Below are 18,457 nucleotides of genomic sequence, written 5' to 3'. Positions count from 1 at the left end.
GTGTTCCGTGCTTCAAAAGAAACTGACTTTAAATGCCTTGGAGTCTGTGCCAGCAGCTCTGGGACACAGTGGGACAGGTTTTTTTTTTTTTTTCTTAAGGCGAGCAGGTGGGCTTATGCGCGCTTCCCTCTGCAGTGCGCAGCGTGGTGGGTGTGCCGGGTGTGCTTGTCCCCAGGGCCCTGCTGCCACCGGGATGCTGCGAGGTGCTACACGCTCTGGGCGCTGTGACCGGCAAGGGCAGTGTCCCCAATACGGAATCTTCTCTGAGGCTGCCCATGTCCTCTGGCTTTGAGCCTGCGGCTATCATCTGAAGGGTCCTTGGGGACTGCTCACCCCTGGCCTGGCTCCTAACCAGTGAGCCGGGTCGCTGCACGGCCGTGTCAGCCTGCAAGGTGCCGTGTGGTGCCGCCCGGGGAGCGCCTTTCCCGGGCGGGGGTGGGCATCCCTCTCCCCAGAGCGGCGCGCCGGTCCGGTGGAGCAGCTCCCCGGAGGGGCGCTCGGGGCCCCCGGTGGCGGCGGCTGGCCGGGCCCCGTCCTGCCCCTGGAGCGCGGTGGGCCGGGCCAGCCCGCGGGGCCGTGCCGGGGCCGCCACCTGACTGCGGGGCGCGGAGAGCGGGCGGGGCGGCCCCTGCCCTCCGCGGGGGCGGCTTCCCTCCGCACCGAAGTTTCCCCGACTGGTACAAAGAGAGAGGCAGGTCCCGCGGCGGCGCGGGGTGGGAGAAGCATCGCGGCGGAGGAGGAGCGGATCGGCGCGGGCGTGGAAGAGAGGTGGGCAAGGAGCGATGACCTTTGCGGGGAGCCGGCGAGGGAGCGGGCCAGAGGCAGAGCGAGCGGCAGCGCGGGGGGATGCTTGCTGAGACCCGGAGGAGAGCCGCCCCGTAATGTCACCATGTAAGTCTCTTCTCCGAGCTCTGGGGCGAAGGCTGCGGCTGCCGCCCGGGGCGCTGGGGGAGTGCGGATTGCCCCGCGGGCTGCATCGAGGGGCGAGGAGCCCCGGGCGGATCGGCAGGGCTTCCCCGCCACCCACAGTAGGTGGTGAGTAATGTCGGGCTGAGCCGTGCAGATAGGTAGGGCTGAAGGAATGGGGAAACGGGGAAGTTTCAGGCCGGGAGCTCAGAGGGCAGGGCTGGCAAGGCTCTGCCCCGTCCGGGCTCCGTGTCCGTCGGCGGCTGCCCTGCCGGCTCCCGGGCGACCGCTGCCTTTCCAGGGCTCCCTAACCACGTCCTTAGGACCGCGCTGGTGGATTTCCCCGTGCTTGCGGACAAGTAGCGAAACACTTGGCCCCGCTGGCCTCCTGCCCGAGCGGCGGTACCCCGCATCCTCCCGGCCCCGGCCTCTCGGCTCGGGGCCGCGGCCGCTCACGTCGAGGAGCCCTGGCACCACAGGCAGCCTTCCAGGTGAGGTGTCAGCACAAGTGGGGAAAATGTAGGGGAAGGGAGAGGGAGGGCAGGGCGAGCTTCACAGAGCATTCGCATCCCCGCCGCGACTCTCGGCAGCGCACGGAGCGGGGACAGCGCGGGGCTCCGCCACTCTCGGGGGGCGAGGGGCCGCGTCGGGGGCTCCCCCTCCTGCCGGACTGCACCAGCCCCGGGCCGGACAGTGCCCTGGCCTCCGGACGCCTTCCCGGGGATATTTCTCCTTTACTGACTGTCACTCGCCAAAGGTAAGGCGATATACTGAGGTTTGGGGTTCGGCGTTCCCCCGGTGCGTTCACAGCCAGGAGGGAGAACCTGGGGATGCACCCGAGGGAATCAGTACAAGTGAAAAGGGCAGGGGGTTCTCACACCGCGCCGTCAAATTATGGCAGAAATCAGGAGTTCCTGAAGATACAGTGTTGCGGTGCTACCGGGTTTTAAACAGCCAGCAGATTTGTTGCCTGCAACTGGGAAAAGTTCCCTTTGAAAGGAAGGTCAAGGGGCTTAGATGGGTCTGATAGGGCTGATACTGTTTAAATTAAAAGGCAGTGTCTTATTTTTTTTCATCTCTTTTGATGAGCATGAGGGTGTTTTCAAAGCAGGCTGTAAGAGTAATTAGGGACAAGTAGTGCTTAACAAAATGAAAGTTTTAAGGGGTATTGTGTAATTAATCTTCCAAGACATACTACAGTTTAAAGCAATAGTTTCAAAGTTAAAATCAACTTCCCTATTAATCTTGGGGAGCTAAACTGTGAGTTGCAATCATCTTTCACTTGCAGTTCCACTTGGGAGTGATTAAGATTTAAAATATTTTTGTTTACAATCTGTGTGAGGAAAAAAAAAAGTGACATTGATGTTATCCTTCTTTTAATTTTAAAGTGTCAGCAACATTTTTCCTTAATAGCTTTAGACATGTCAAAGACCAAAAAAAGTCACATCAGCGTGCCTGAGGTAGAATTCACATCCTACTCCAGGGAATTTTGACAAAGTTTTGAACACAGAAGATGGTGTATTCGAATTTGTATTGCATGTTTTGGGATGGTACAATCTACAAATGAAATACTCCAGCATTATTCACATTTTGTGTATGTTGTCCTGCAGAGCTGTATATTCCCTAAAAGGCAATGCTATTTTGTCTGCTAGCTGGCTGCTGGCATGTAGAATAAAAGATTTAGTGGTTGGATGTAGCAAAACTCCCAGTAATTCCATCTTGAACTGTGTCAAGTTACTATCCATTTAGGGTTTAGATAATTTACATGTCTATTTTTCTCTTCTGAAATGAATTGTGAATAAGCTCATTGTCTCCCTATGTTATAGGAAATGAAAGTAGCTGTGGACTAGACTGGACTGAATTGGTAGCTGGAGTGCATAGATGGTCATGTCACACAGTGTCTACACTGGGAAATACAAGTCCATAGAAAAATTAGTACTTCTGACTTCAGAAAAATCAGACTCCACAGAAGGCCAAAACCCTCAAAAACCCCCAAAAAGTTAAGAAGGATTCCTGGTTTTAGACTATATCCATCTGTAGGGGATGTACTCCTACCATAGGTGTCCTAATATTTCCCAGATATGTTGGGTGAAATGCTTTGGTTCTGTGACAATCTAGAGTGATATCTTCAGAGCTGCTAGTGTGTTACCAGCTGGGGACAAAACAGGGCTTTTACCTTTAAATTGATACAAAATAGAAAAGAAAATTCACTATGAACTGTGTTCAGCAATTTTTGTGTAACCAAAGACAAATACTGAAATAATCCACCTCTTCTGAGATCATTGTTACAGATCCATCCCTTTTTTACAGGGTCCATCCCTTTGCTTACCTAAACTCCTGGTATGTTTTACTACATTGCTGTTCTGATATCCATCTCCTGTGCTGTTAATGAATATTAAATGACAGAACATATCTTTTTAATAGTATTTAAAATAAAAACACAAGATCAAAGAGGTCTCTTGGGCCATCAAATCAATGCTGTCAGGGGACCATATAATTCCTTGATAAGCTATAAACAAGCTCAGAAATTTTGCTGATTTTCTATTGAATTATTCACATGCTGTTTGTACTCACTTCTAGATGCTGATTAACACTAGTAAAAAGAACCTTAAAATAAATATGGTGGCTACTAAGAGGTGAATAATATCTACAACTAAGCTGTGTTTTTTTTTAAGCCTGGGAAGTATTTCTCACTTATTATAACACCTTATCATAATTGTCTGAAATGTCAAATTATGAAAATATCAGGGATAGATTTTGTTGTGGAAGAAGCATTTTTGTTGGCAATTATCTGATTTCCATCCCTGAAAACTTCTTGTGTGAACAGGAGTGTTACACATCACAGTGTAAGGCTGTGAGAAGTCAGCTTTCTGAATTTTGACTTTTTTGCCTCTGCAAGATCCTAGGAACATATAAATAACTGATTTCCTCACTAATTTATAGCACTCAGCTAGTGGTTGTGCTTTGTAAAACAGTTCTTCAGCAATCCTCTCCAAAAGAAACAGATCTGACTCATGGTACCCACATTAGTGGCGTGTTTTAGTAGTGTGCGCTTCTGTGTTCATTCTTGTCGGAGTTTGATAAACCTTTTTCTTGTCAACTGAGACAATGTGGTATAAAGAGAATTGTTTTGTCCTTCAGTGGTGGAGAAGTGGAGAAGACAGTTTGCTCTTTTTTATATATTTGTTTTGTTTATTTATTTTGGTGAAGAATTGTGTATTTTTAATAGCAATTATGTAATTATCTAGCTTTTTATTCTGGGGAAAAGTCTTTATAGCTACTCCTTTCTGCCATATTTATGCCCTGCTCTGTTGTTGCTTATCCATGTTATTGAAATCTTTCTTGACTAGCACTTTTTACATGGGTGAGGGTGAGGAAACAGACTATAAACTATCCCTCTGGAGTACCACGGAGTACTGGCTTGTAAGCATTACCGCAATGCAAGTAAACAGCAACAAATAGAAATTGGCCAAATTAAATACCTCTTTCAGACTAACACAGAATTTCATGTTCTTTCAAAAAGGCACTAGAGGAAATGTAACTGGATACATTCACACCAGTAAATGGCAGAAGCTTGTCATGTTATTTTTCCCTTAGTATGTCAAATGTGGTTTTTTGGATTCTCCAGTTATTAAATGAGCAAAACCTTTGAGCTCACAAAGATATCAAAAGTGATGATCCAGACAATTTATCAGTTTGATGGAAATCAACACAGATTTATTCTGAATTAATAAATAATTGTTTGTTTCTTAGTCTGATAACTGCTAAATGTGCTTGCTCAAAACAAACCAGCAACAAAAGCCAGTAATGCAACTGCTTCTACAGGTTTGCATTGGTAGATTAAGCAGCAGGATACCATGTATCTTATTAGTACCTGCAAACTCTTCTGTAGGAACAGGAAAATTCTTTTTTGTCTCTGGTGTGTCATGCTGTTAGCCCCAACATTTCCTTTTCCCCGCTCTGTGAGTATATATGTATACCGTATGTGCTTGCGTGTGTGTGTGTAACTGTTTTCATGTCTTCAAAGGACTTCTGTTTAAATTTAATTTTCTAAATTAATATTAAAGTTATTGTTGATTTATTAATTATATACATTGGAAAGTAAAAGTTCCAAAACCTCAGTTTTCTGTTGTCTTAATAGGGATTTTTGGATCACTAAAGTTATTGTTCATTTATGAATTATATACATTGGAAAGTAAAAATTCCAAAACCTCAGTTTTCTGTTGTCTTAATAGGGATTTTTGGATCACTAAGTGGAAGGACAATAATTCTATTGTTTGATAATCCAGTTATTTTGTATGTCTGGCTTCATCAAAGAGATTCTTGTACTTCGGAGCCCCATGTATTCTGAACTTGTCTTCAGCACTTGTTAAGTTTGACTTTACAGTATCTCAGAAAAAATAAATCTGCTTCAGATTCCTAATTTGATACAACTACCCACAAAGAACTGAACTTCTTTTGTAATCAGATACCTGTGCTGGGTAACACTGCACTCAAGGGAAGCCTAACTGATCGCAGCAGTCTGCTGAAGTGTCATTTACCTGGACCCATTGGCATCTAGCCCACAGGAGTGCTTTGATGAATTACTACTTTTAAAGCTGAAATATTACTTGTTCCTTTTACAGTGGTTTATCTTGCTGCATTGGGTTCCACTTTGGGAATAAACAGAAGCTTACACTGGAAAAGGTTTTATAGTTGCCCCCAGCTGGTGCTGGTGCGTTCACAGCAATATCTATGGAGAAGAAGGAAGAGTTTTGTCCTTATCTACCTCAGTATAGGTAGATAATATCTTACTGAACAAAAGCCAGTTATCATCACCAAATAGGAGAGGAAGGAGTTGGTCAAAATAATGCATGTTGTATTTCGTTACTTGTTACTTCCTTTTGCTTGCTGCTAACTTGCTGAATAAAACAAGACGTGAATGTAGTGGAGCACCATTCATTTTGGATGCTTGGTTAAAGGTCTGAAGAAGTTTATTAAGAGTTTTGCTTCCTGTTCTGCCCACAATGGAGGAAGCATTTTGGTTTAGCCGTTACATATCCTCTATGCTGCAAGGGAAAGGAAACTTTAACTTCAACCTATAACTGGTAGAGACTTTTTTATAACTGCATTTATTTTATTAAATAATCAGAATGCCCCTGACTCCTCTGGCAGCACAGATGAGCTTCTAGATTTTAGCAAGGAAGGTTTCAGGATTTTCATAAAAGTTGTCAGCAGAAAATATCATAGCTGTCAAAACATTAGAACTGAAAAATGGAAAGCTTTGTTAAGGGCAGAGGCAAATTATCATCTTCCATCTTTATTTAGTTAATAACAAATATGTATTATGTATAAATAAATAGAATAAATGTGTTTATACCTGTGAAATTTAATATTAAAAAAAAAAACAAACTACAACTTAACTCTTTCAGACTGTGCTTCTTGTTTCTTTTACTGAAATACCACCCACATCTATCTGCTTAGAAGCCCAATGCTGACCAATCTTCCATTTTGCTGTCTGCTGAGAACCAGACAACATAATTTCTGACCCTTTTTAGCAGACTTTTGTTTCCATTTAAGCAGTACCGGGGCCATCCATAATTTTCACTACTTTATTTACTGCAAGTTACTAGTTTGACTAACAACAGAGTCTTCTTCATTTTAGTGTCTTATAAAACTCCCTGAATTCTTGATTGCTTTTCTTTTTTCCCACAGGATGTCTCATGTAAATGAAATGTGGTGCTATCACTGGAAATGGAAGCTGCAGCACTGTCTCTGCTTGTTTACCACATATATTATATGCATGCAGCAAGCAGGTAAGTCAGCAATTTATCTTCTTGCATAAATAAATGATCTAGGAGCCAAAGTCTTAATGACCGAGGATTATGCTTATGTATGGCTGAATTCTGTACAATATAACACTTTGATGAAAGTGATGCATTATGATCACTGTTTGTGCTGTTATAGCTTGGGTCCTGTGTTCTGCTACTGCTGAATTTTCTTTTTGCCATTTTTACAGTTTTGCTGTTATTAATTGTTACTATTTTTTTTCCTTTGAATTTCTTCTGTGAATTCTTTAATTTTGTTCTTTCTTTGTGTTTACCTTGTTAATGCCTGCCTCTTTTGAAATTCTTCTGGCTTTTGAAATTCTGTGGATAATCATGTAGTTCTTCCATTTTCCAAAGTACTATTTGTGCCTGCAGATTGTGTATTTAATAACCCTTCACTGCACTTCAAAGTGGTAAAATACCTGGAGTGTGCTTATTATTTTTAAAAGCTTTTATTACTCAAATAATAGAAACATTCTTCAGCAAAGTATATGCAAGTTATATGTAAGATAACTCTACACTGTAAAGAACCATCAGTTTAAACTTGACATCATCTTGATCTGCGGTGACACTTCAGCACAGCATAATGTAACATTCTGACTGTTTTCTTTAAACATATGAATGAGAGATTTCATTTAGTAAATGTCTTGTCCTAACCACTGAAGTGCAAAGTATTTTAGGAGATCCAGCTGCTTTGCTGGAAAAAAGATGTCTGGAGCTTATTCTGGAGCATATGAAAATTTTGGAGCAGCTTGTGGTGCCCAGCTAATTCTGTATCAGATGGGTAATTTTGCTTTGACAGGTTTGCCATTGGAAAAAGGATTGTTTATATATAGAAAGGGCTTCTAACTTCTTTGGTAATGTTTTTCCATTTTAAAAAAAGTGCTTTTTTTAAATTTTTAAAACCTACGCTTTTTTTTAAGAGATGAAACAATGTTGTCACTGTGCAGTAGCACTTTCCATATTCATGTCACTTTAACAGGTGTTTTCCATTTCCATTAAACTGTAGCCAGAAATGCATTTAGGATCTGCTCTCACCTGTGGCTCCATTGACTGATTGATTTTGTGTCCCCATGATCCTGGTCCATACTTGATCTTGGGCCATGCTGCTGCCATTCTTAGCACAAAGTAAACCTCCTCTAATTTATATCTGCTGTGTGCTTTGCCTGGTGACTAAAACACTAGGATGCCAAAATTATTATCCTTTGCTAATTCCTCTTCATAACAGATAACTGATAACTGAAAGTGCAGGTTACACAGGAACCTAAGCCCCATGGGCCAGAAGGTTGTCAGTGTGCTGTGAGGACAGAGAAAGCCAGCCACAAACTCACCTGTGCATTCAGGTAATTGCACCATGCATAGCTGTGCTGGTGCTGAACAAGTAAGGTCAAAAGCCCTGTGCCAAACTCCAAGATACACTTCTGTAAAATCATATATGCCCCTGGCTAACGTCTTCAACAATAAAATGACTGGTGCCATTGCATTGGTAGAAGCAGCCAAAGCATTCCAGTCTCAAGTGCGTCCCTGTGGGGGCTTTTCCTTTCTTGCCTCCATAGGAATAGATTTGAAATCTTCTAAACTTTCAATAAATGGAAAATATATTTCCCTGTCTACCTGAATGATAAGTAGATAAATAAGGTACACTGGAAATGCCCAGGTTCAATACAAAGATGTTTGCTGTTCAGTAGTGAAAGAGATGATAGGTAGTCTGCTCTTAATACTTTACTGAAATGAAAATGAGACATTTACCTTTACAGGAACCTGTCATTTGGCAGTACTTTCCTGTAGACCCTCAGGGTTCATATTTCTTTTTATGTTGATGTAAAAGCATAGGTTATGCTGCAAAATGTAGTCTTTTCATCTGCCTTTTCTAATAGGGAAGACAGACAAAGCAGGAAACACTGCTGCTCCTGCATTTTTTATTTCGTGTTCTTAAAAGGTATTGGTCACTTTGGCTGTGGATTCATATGGTATTCATAATCTCTCTGGCAGCTTAAGCTTGACTGAATTTACAGAAGAAATCTCGTAAAAGCCTGACATTCATCCAGATTCTCTAGTGAGCTGTAAGCTCAGAAAGCTATTGGTGCTTGTTAAGCTTTGCCCAGAGGAGGTTACATACAAGCAAGGGATTAAGATCATCAGGTCCAGGTTTTATGGATTATTTAAGGATAAGGATGTCAGTCACACTGTGACATGGAAAAATGCAAAGGTAATAATTTTTTAGTTTGGTTTGAGGAAAACTGCAGTACTGGGCCTGCTTTCAGAAACAAAGCTTAGGAGAGGGATTACACAGCAGAAAACTTAGAACAGGAGTGAGATGATCTGCGGAAAGAATATTTAGACACAGATTGGTAAGGTACTGACAAGCAGGTGCACAAGTACAGTGCAATCCAAAACTAAAAGTCTGATACCTCAAAGGAATCAATGGATGGATTGTGACACTTGAAACAGAAAGAAATTATTAACAGCAAAAAAAAAAAAAAGATAAAAATATAGCGTGTACTTTACTTAAGATCTCAGCAGCCGTAAGGGTTTGGGCACACTGGCTTCAGGTCATGTGTTGTGGGTCAGGGGTAAGTTACTGCACAGCTCAGTTAGTAACTTGTCACAGTTCATTCCTATGTGTGATGGCTGTCCCTGATGGTCTTACATGGCTCATTTAGCTGTGCCTCAGTTTCCCTGTGATGAGTGTGTCTGGCCTCCCTTGTAAACAGCTTGCCTATCTTCCAGTGAAAGGGCTGCATGGGAGCTGAGATATTAGAATGGGGGTGTTTTAAACAGAATTAGTTAAATCTGCTTTTTAGGAGACTCAGATATTCCTAACTTTTTGTTTGTATGTACATTTCATTCATTTCAGAGAGCCCAGGAGAGAACAAATGGAGTGATCAGAGTTCTAGAAAATGTAACTAACAAAGGCAGACAGAAAGAACTAAGATTTTTTGGTCTGTAATAGACAAAAGAGGGAATGCATAAGAACTGAGAATATTTCAGGAGGTAGGTGCATTGGGAAGGGATAGGCTGATCTTTATAAGTTTAAAGGGCAAAAAGAAATGGGCTTAAATTACAGGAAGATAAATGAGGGGAGGACATCTCATCAAAAGATAGCAGTGAAATAGATGTCAAGAAAGACTGGGAAATCCCAGTCCCTGGGAATGTATAGTAATATCTACCAGAAACTGCTTAAATCTGTCTACAGTCCTCTTTCCTTGGGGCTGAGAAATACATTATGTAACTTCCAAACTTCCTTAATATCTATAGTTCCTTCTTAATCATCGTCCTGTAGAATCACTTTTGAATAAAAATCTGGAAAATTAGAAGACCCATTAGAAATTGCATGTCTTGGAATATGATAGTGCTTTTGCTGTGCTTAAAAAATTGGGTTTGTGTTTGTCCTGTCACAATGGTTTCAATTTATCTGACATAAAGAAGCAGCAGTTCAGTATGGAAAGGAAAAATCAGTTGCTTCAGGTGTTTGTAACCTCACAAAAACACTCAGTTTAGTCCCCCCTTGCTTTTTTGCTTTTCTGTTGTCATAATAAAATGTCTATTGTTTCAATATTGTGCTGTCTTTTGGAGTTGTATGCATTCTATATGGTAACTCAGGAGCAGAGCTGGAGTTTCCTCAGCAAACTTTAGTGCAGATTGCTGTTAGCATAATTATTTTCCAGTCTAGTTATCAAGTGTCTTGTCAGCACTGGACTTGCAGAGTTTTGAACACTTGAACTTTTGAGGAGATGGCAACATCCTCATAAGAGTTTTCACCTTCTTATGTCATTAGTAGACTTATAATTACATAAGAGTCAATAAATATTTTACGTTTTGACTGCTGTGCAACCATATTTAGTTTTATTCAGAATGTGGAAAATATTTATTTTAATAAAGCCATGAGGACATCTATAATTCTTACTACACTATTTCTGCATTATGCTCCATGTTGATGTTACCACAAAATTACTGTGGCTGTAGCTAATGCCAGAATGAACCTTTGTCCTTTTGGTCATCCATCAGTAAAGTGCACCGGTGTCTGTAATCACATTTCCATGTCTTCAGAGCAGTTTAATCAATTCTCCAGAGTTCACCAAAGTGTAAATTTCAATTCTGTTACAGCCCCTGAAATCTTATTTTTAGTGGTGATTCAAAGCAAAATTCTGTGCTGTATTTAATTAATCAAGAAAAAAAAATCTGAAGGCAGGTCCTTCACCCACATGTCTGATTATGATCCACAATATAATATCATCTTTGTCTGTTATGCTCCTTAATTGTGTCTGTTGGAGATAAAGGAGGGATTAAAGTCCTCCCTTGTTTATAGGAGGATTTCAGGGTAATTCTGTGGGTTCAGAAGCCCAGTAAGAGATGGGAAGTCAGTATGGTGGGAAGTATTGCTCATGCCACAAGCGCTAGCAGCAAGAGTTAGTGACATAGTGAAAATGGATTGGGCTTTATCTGGCACAGCCAAGTCAGGAAGTGTGTTTTTTTTCTCCACAGATCTCAAGCTGCCTACCCCAGGCAGGGGCCAAAGATCCTATCACTGGGCAAATGATGAAATAGTTGTCAGCACATTCCCTTATCTTCCTCCTTCTTACCATGAGCAGAGCAAGAACCCAAGTGCCAAGGCATTAACCCAGCCAGTCGGCACAATCCTGTCGTACAGCAGGGGGTGGTTTTGTGAAGTTGCTACTGGTGTTTTGTCAAACTCCTCTCATGGCATCCCAGGGGTGGGAGTGGGTGTGTATTTATTGCTGAGCAGGGTAAATGTGACTGATAGTTCTGTCCCTGACTCAGGCATGGAAATTCTTATTTCTGAAAGTTATGGAAAACATCAGGAAATTTAAAAAGTTTGGAAAAAATATTCAGTCTGGCAGTCTTTCCTTACAGAGGCATACATAAATCATGAGTAATTGAGAGATTAGTCAGAAGGAATCTATGTATTTAATGAATTGCTCCAAGGTTTTTTTATTCTTTCCTCTTTCTCTGTCAGTTTTTTAAAAATATATTTTAATTTAGCTTAAACAAAACATATCATAAGCTATCTCTTTTATGTTCTGTTTAATATCTAAATTTTTGCTGGCTTGAGGCATGTGTTCAGAATTTCTGTTCATACAAATCTTGCAGAGAAAAAGTTGCTAGTCAGCTTTCTTGTATTTCTCCTAGTTGACAGATTGTTAATATAAAAGTAAATTACTGTTGAAATGAATTTCACAGGAACCTACCTTTCATTACCTCTGTTTACTTTTTTTAGTTATAATCTTTTGATGGCGTTGATAATTCTTTTCCTTTCCTTAAATGTTTCAGCCTCTTTGCATTAACCATGACAATACTGCCTTAAAAGCACAGTGATTTTTCCCCCTCCTCTGATACTCCCTTGAAGCCAAACCAATATGGAATGTGCTCAGGCATTTCTAAGCTGACTATGACCTCATTATACAGGGTCTCTGCACTCCTTTATTGGAACAAAGGCTAAGTAATGTACTTTTCTATAAGGAGTATACCTTCAAAGAAAAAACTTGTCACAGAAGTTCCAGTCTTTATCACCTACAGTATTTTAGAATGTTTGTAAATTATTTTTGCCTCATTTTCTCTGTTCACTGTTAGAAATTAAAAAACATGGACAAGAAAAGCTTGAATATTTGTCAATACTATTTATTACAACACATAATAAAAGTACCTACCTTAGCAGTATATCCGAAAATAGACTCAAATCAGTTGTGGCCATCTGGACTGTGCTTTTACAAAAAGGCTGCACTGGTAGAGGTTATTATGTGAAAAAATTAATTCTTTATGGTATTTGTCAGTTGCTCTCAATAAATTGAATGAAAATTTTAGAAAAAAATATGATTGTGTCGTATTAAAAAACTGAGTCTTTGTGAATGACACTTTTTCTCCTTTGGACTACTAATGTGAGAAGCATTGTATCATGAAATGAAGGTGTTAACTAGAAATAGAAGTTTTCCAGGTAAAAGTTCCTAACATACAAGTCTAGCAATTGTGTGATGTGCATTTCAATAGGTATCACAATTAATACTGAGTAATTAAAATGATTGATTTCATATCCCAATGGACTTTTTAGAAGTGAGCAATTACCACTGTAAAGTCAGCATTTCTCAATGAATCAGAAGGGCTGATCTTGCAGATTTTAGATGCCTATTTTAATGTCCATGATTACTTTTGCTAGAACATAGTATTTGTTTACTTAGTTGGATTGCTTAAGCTTTTTGCAGAAGGTGTAACATGTAATGCTTGCCAAATCAAGGTCTCAATTATCACTTCCTGATAAAGAAATGTTAAAATTTACATTTTCACACAACCACAACACAGAGATGTCTGAGATAGATATACAATACTAAAATGAAAAAAATATGTTTATTTTTGAATAATCTGAAAAAAAAGTGAGAGAATTGTGACTGTGTATGAAAAACATCTGATTACATTATTCACATGTACTCTTTCTGAATTTCTTTCTCTTATCATGGAAGAGAAAAATATCTCTGCTGTGGGAGGAAAATAAAGTATTTTAGCTATAGACTGTGAACATTTTCTACAGAGTTAACAAAAATATTAAATTAATAATGATAAGTTACATCAGAGAAGTACATCCCTTGCTGTGATATCTTGAACCAAAACTACTTTTCCTGCCCTAGATATGATAATACAATTTATTTTAATAAAGCCATCTCAGGACATCTATAATTCTATAAGCATGCATATCAAGGAAAGGGAGAGTTTCCAGAAACCCCTCTTGTTTTGTCTGGGTTCAGTGCTTGTTGGTCTGCTCAGTTCCTGTAAATGACAGACTAAGCTCTAACTCTTACTGCAGTACAAGAAAATTAAGTATATAATTCAGAGTTAGAAGTCTGCCTTTGTAGTCTGGCCTCCAGATGTCTTTCACACAAGTCAATTTTAATTGCCATCTCTGAAAAGATCAAGCCACTTTCCACTCTAAACCCAACTCCAGTCCTATATTTTTGGTACCATTATGAACTTGTGCTCTTCTTTTATGATCATTCATGTTGTAGGTTTTGTGGAGTGTTTCGGTTTATTTTCCCCCCTGTTCTCTGGGGCTACAGCTGCTTGAGCAGTATGTTGACTGTTTTCAATTTGTTAGTTGGAAACAATTTTGCTAATTGTTCTCAAGATTTCAGCTCCCAAAGATATTTACCAATTTCCATTCTGTGAATTTCCTTTTCAGTAATTTCTGAACATCTTTTCAGTTATTTACTGGTTTGTCCAAATTCCAGTGTAGAAAATAGTCAAATTTGACAATAGAGGCCACCACAGTGGTAACTCAGATTGCATAATCCTCTAAAACTATTGCTGTGTTAATTAAGATGTTAAGACAGTTAATATTGTATGGAAGTGTCAGCATGGCATATTTTTGAGAAATTAATGTTTGAAAAGTTCTTGTAGACTGAAAAAGTATGTATTGGAAAATAATTTACTCAAAAAGTGACAAAAAGTTCCTATTTTTTAAACCATTTTTCTTCTGGATATCCCCAAAGCAGTCCAACTGTCTCTCAGAACAGTTTTTTTCAAGAGCTTAGTATCTGCAAGTGCTTGCAGGGTAGATCTGTGAACACAGGGTGGATCCATGAAAAGATTGTCACACAGCTAATGTAATTTTTGAAAGCATAAAATGCAATCAGATTTTTTTCTAGTTCCAGCTTTTTTCACTCATGAATATGCTCCTTAACGGGTGTCAGACAGAAAGCTGCAACTCCCTGTCTTGAACAGAGATTGTTTTGTTCAGATGCATGCTCTGGCTACTCAGAGCTCTTTTAATTAAGAACTCTGCAGTGACAAATCCATACTATGAAACTCAAGACATTTTTTAATCAGAACTTGCTTTTTAGGTGGAGAGAAAGACCTCATGGTTGAAGTTATCACAGAGGCATTTGTACAAGCGACCCAGTCTTCTGTGACTTTTTTTTTAAGTGTGAGGGCAACTGGTTTTTCTCATTGTCTTGAATTTACAGGAAAAGTCTATAAATGGGTTTAAATTTTGAATATTTTTTTCTTCTTCTGATTCTGTCTAAATATTTTCCATATCCAAAGTATGATATTCACATATTATACTGAATTTTATAGATACTGAAAGTATACAAAAAAATCCTGAAATCACTTGTCTGATTAGTTGTTAAAAATACAGAAAGGAACAGTAGTGTTTCTTTTGTAATGAAATCTAAAATAACTGAGAGATTTTATCCTGGGTATGGGAGCCCACCTATCCAATATTTTAATAGCAAATCACCCAAATGGTGTTAACTTATCTTGGGTTTTAACTTTGGTTTAAAGAGCCATTATATTTCATGTATGTATGTAATATACACGCAGAAGTAAAAACTACATCATTTGTACAATGGGTTAGAAGTTGTGGGGTTTAAAAAAAAATTCTTTGACTGATAAAGGTACTTAAAGGAAGCGTAACAATACCAGTAATGGGCCCCCTCCCTCGCATGGGTAATCCTGGTACATCAGATGTGCACTAGCTGCTCTGGTTATGGTTTATTATATAACTGGTTTATAAAGTGTGGGGTTTTTTTTCTTTGACCAGTCAGATTTTGGCCTTATACCATTTCCGTGATGTCTAGTATTTTGGTCATTTTTTGAATTGGTTGTGCTTCTGCTGAAATCTTGCCATTGGAACTGGAAAAGGCATTGTATATCAGAAATGCCACCAGTCAGGCCTTCCCTCTATCTCTGCATATGAGGAATTGTTCCACTATTAAGTGATTATTCACTGCTATACAATTGAATTGTACTTAACCCTTCTTTATTCCTGGAAAGGTCTCTGTGGAACTCAAAAAGGCAGAAGTAGCATTGGTAGAATAATAAATCAAAAGATACTACTGAGGATTAAAAAGGCAAACATCTTTCTATGTATACACTCCGTGTCTCTAATGAAATATACACATATTTTTCATGTGTGTAAAAACAAACATTAAGTTTCTAAATCTCTGACCAAGATCTAATAACTTAGAAGTCACCTGCAAATAATATCTGGCATAGTTGTCTTTAGTTTTGGGTGGGTGTTTTTCCTTATTTATTGGCAATGTTAATGTGTGTGATGCAAGAATTCTGCTGTTCATAACTCCTGTGCTTACTGACTCCTTTGGCTATTACCTTCAACAAAAGTATTTGAAGTGGTTCTTTTTTTTTACAACTTACCAAAATTGAATTACTGGCAATTTAATCGTAGAATCAATAGCTGAACTCAAGATCTTAGGAAAAAAATGCTTGGCTACATAAATCTTTTCTGAATAGCACATCATAGCAATGGAATGTAGCAGATGCCAGAAATGTAGCTGAGAAGAATCCAGTTTTTAAAGCTTTTGTTTTCAAAACATTTATCTTGCCTTATCGTCCTAATAATTTTTCTGGTGTAATAAATATTTTGAATCTGAAGGAGAAAATGACAACATTAATTTAAAAATTTTGCCATGCTCTCTTAAAAGCATTAATTTTCTTAAATAAGTATTCTTTTCAAGAAAGTAAAGGAAAATAACTTGCTAATAACATGATTGAGAAAATAATGAAATAATTTCATAGAAGGTGTGTGCTGTGCTTTTTTATGCTTAGGAATGGGGAAATTGAGACAAATATGCTTTAATCTTCAAATAGTTTTTGCAAAACTTCTGGACTAAAATAAGAAAAAAATTCTTTAGTGGACATTCCGCTGTGTATGTTCTGGTGGTTCCTCCATGGATTGCATAACATTCATTTCGTTCATTTTACTGGGTCCCACCAAAGTCAGTGCAGGTTTTATTATCCTTGAATAAGAGCAGAGTTACATCACTGTGGAACTCTTTGGAAAATCCCTCCCCAGATGTCCAAACAGAAACTATGTGGAAGTTTGTGTCTTGGCCAAGCAGTGCTCCTGTGTCAGAGGAAGCTGAAGTTCTGCCCCATGGCTTTAAAAGGTTTAATTTGCATGGCGCTGCATCACTGTTCAGTGTTCAGAAAGGAAAAAGGCTTAAAGAACGAAAGAAGAGTTGCTGTGTACACTTGGCAATGATTACATGTTGTAACTTGTGGGTTTTGTCTGCAGATTACTGTGATCTCACTCAGTGAAATGGAAGAGGTTTTTGTATTCTGCTTTTTGTCTGTGTAAGCCCCATGTCCTGTGAATCCTTTCTTGGTACTTAAGAATTGACTTGAGCTCTAGAAAAAAATTCAGATGCATGAACTCTTCTGGAAGGACTGATACTGAAAGCCTTTTCCTTCCACCACTGTTCATGCTTTTTTTTTGGGACATGGTACTGTTTGTGGGAGTCAGAGCACCTCAGATTCCCTGAGAGTCAGTGTTAAATGAATATTCTCAGCAGTCTCAAAAACTGAGCCAAGGAAAAGCAAGCATTTTTGCTCTATCACTCTCAGCTAGGTTTACTACATCAGTTTGGGGATTGTTCAGTAACTGTCAGAGTCAGTTAAAATATCATAAGAATCCAGACATCCACTCTTGTTTTTAATCCTAATGTACAAAGGAAAGCTTTGTTTTTCCTTTTGAAGTGAATTGCTTTTGATTATAGTGGTATGATATTTTGAGCTTTCCTCTTACTTTACTTTAGTGCGTGTATTTCTAGTGAGAAGACAGCTCAGCTTGGCCAGAGTTTTAATCTTTAGGGTGAGGTCTACAATGCTTCTTATCTTAATCAGCTACTATGTTTATTCACTTGAAATATGTGAAAGTCCAAAGAAACATCTTTTATTAGCAGGGATCAAGCCAAACTTACCAAAAAAAAAAAAAAAAAAAAGGAAAATCAGGTCTTTTAGCAATTTGTGGTATATGACATTAGATTTTGATTAGTTTCCCTTCACAAAATTCAATATAAGAAATCGGACAGCAGAATGGATAAATAATGTTATGTACTGCAATAACAAAAAGGTCTTAAACTAGAATCTGGTCATCAAAACGTGACCATTGTGAGTCACAACCATAAATTATTTAATAGCAGTTGATTAAACTTTTTGTTTCCTAGCCAGGAAGCTCTTATGTGGTACTTGGAATTTGTTCTTTATACTTTGTCATAATTAAATTCTCTTAATGTTTGTGGTTCAGTTTTTTATACTGGCCCTCACAACAGTCCCCACTTATTCCTCTTACTTCATTCCTCATCGTAATTATGGTGTTGGTGTGTAAACGTGAAAGTGTGTCTACAAATACTGATGGTAACAAATATGACAGTCAAATGCTGTGCAAGTAGACTTTGTATGGCCAAGGTGCTATACAATGTGCTATATACATTCAAGAACTGGTTATTTGGGAAGCAGAGAGATATTCTGCACTGTTACCTACCACTGTTGGGCTATACTTACCAATTTGTCAGCAATTATGAAAATCACTGAAGACCAATATGCCCAGTCTAAACACTGATCTGGGAAATATATTCCCTTATGGACCTTTCTTGGGGTTATGCTACGTATTACTCGTATTAAGCTTTCAGTGAGATTAATAATTTGCCTGTTATGTTTTTAAAGCTATAATGCAACTCAAAGAGGACTGTCCACCTAAAGTCATAAGATAAATATTAAATAATACTAATGGTGGTATTTTATTATTTTTCTACATGTAACATGAGTTTTCATGAGTAAACAAGTACTAGCTGGCATTATCATTGCTGGAGATACATAGTCTGGAGGTAGAATCAACTATTACCCTGTGCTTGTGTACTGCCATAAATAAAGCCACTTGACTTGTCCTTTGATGTTACTTCAAAAAATGCAATTACTATACATTACAAAAATGACAT

The 18,457-nt window shown here is 39.0% G+C and overlaps 1 protein-coding gene across 6 annotated transcripts in view; it reads left to right on the top strand.

The window, feature by feature from the left end:
* The first annotated feature begins 482 nt into the window (after positions 1–482).
* ADGRG6 (adhesion G protein-coupled receptor G6) overlaps positions 483–18,457 on the top strand; it is a 111,511-nt gene continuing 93,536 nt past the window's right edge. For 4 of the 6 annotated variants that reach the window (XM_068184761.1, XM_068184759.1, XM_068184762.1 and 1 more), the window contains exons 1-2: positions 483–891; positions 6,601–6,701. In XM_068184761.1, the coding sequence (XP_068040862.1) occupies positions 890–891; positions 6,601–6,701 (103 nt within the window). In that variant the 5' untranslated portion in view covers positions 483–889. Of the gene's footprint in view, positions 892–1,240; positions 1,398–6,600; positions 6,702–18,457 lie in introns of those variants that run through there. The other 2 variants (XM_068184764.1, XM_068184760.1) reach the window with 1 other exon arrangement.

Source organism: Anomalospiza imberbis, chromosome 3 (genome assembly GCF_031753505.1).
Source record: "Anomalospiza imberbis isolate Cuckoo-Finch-1a 21T00152 chromosome 3, ASM3175350v1, whole genome shotgun sequence".
NCBI lineage: Eukaryota > Metazoa > Chordata > Aves > Passeriformes > Viduidae > Anomalospiza > Anomalospiza imberbis.
The sequence above is the reverse complement of the archived record's forward strand: the minus strand, read 5'-3'. Positions and strand labels throughout refer to the sequence as shown.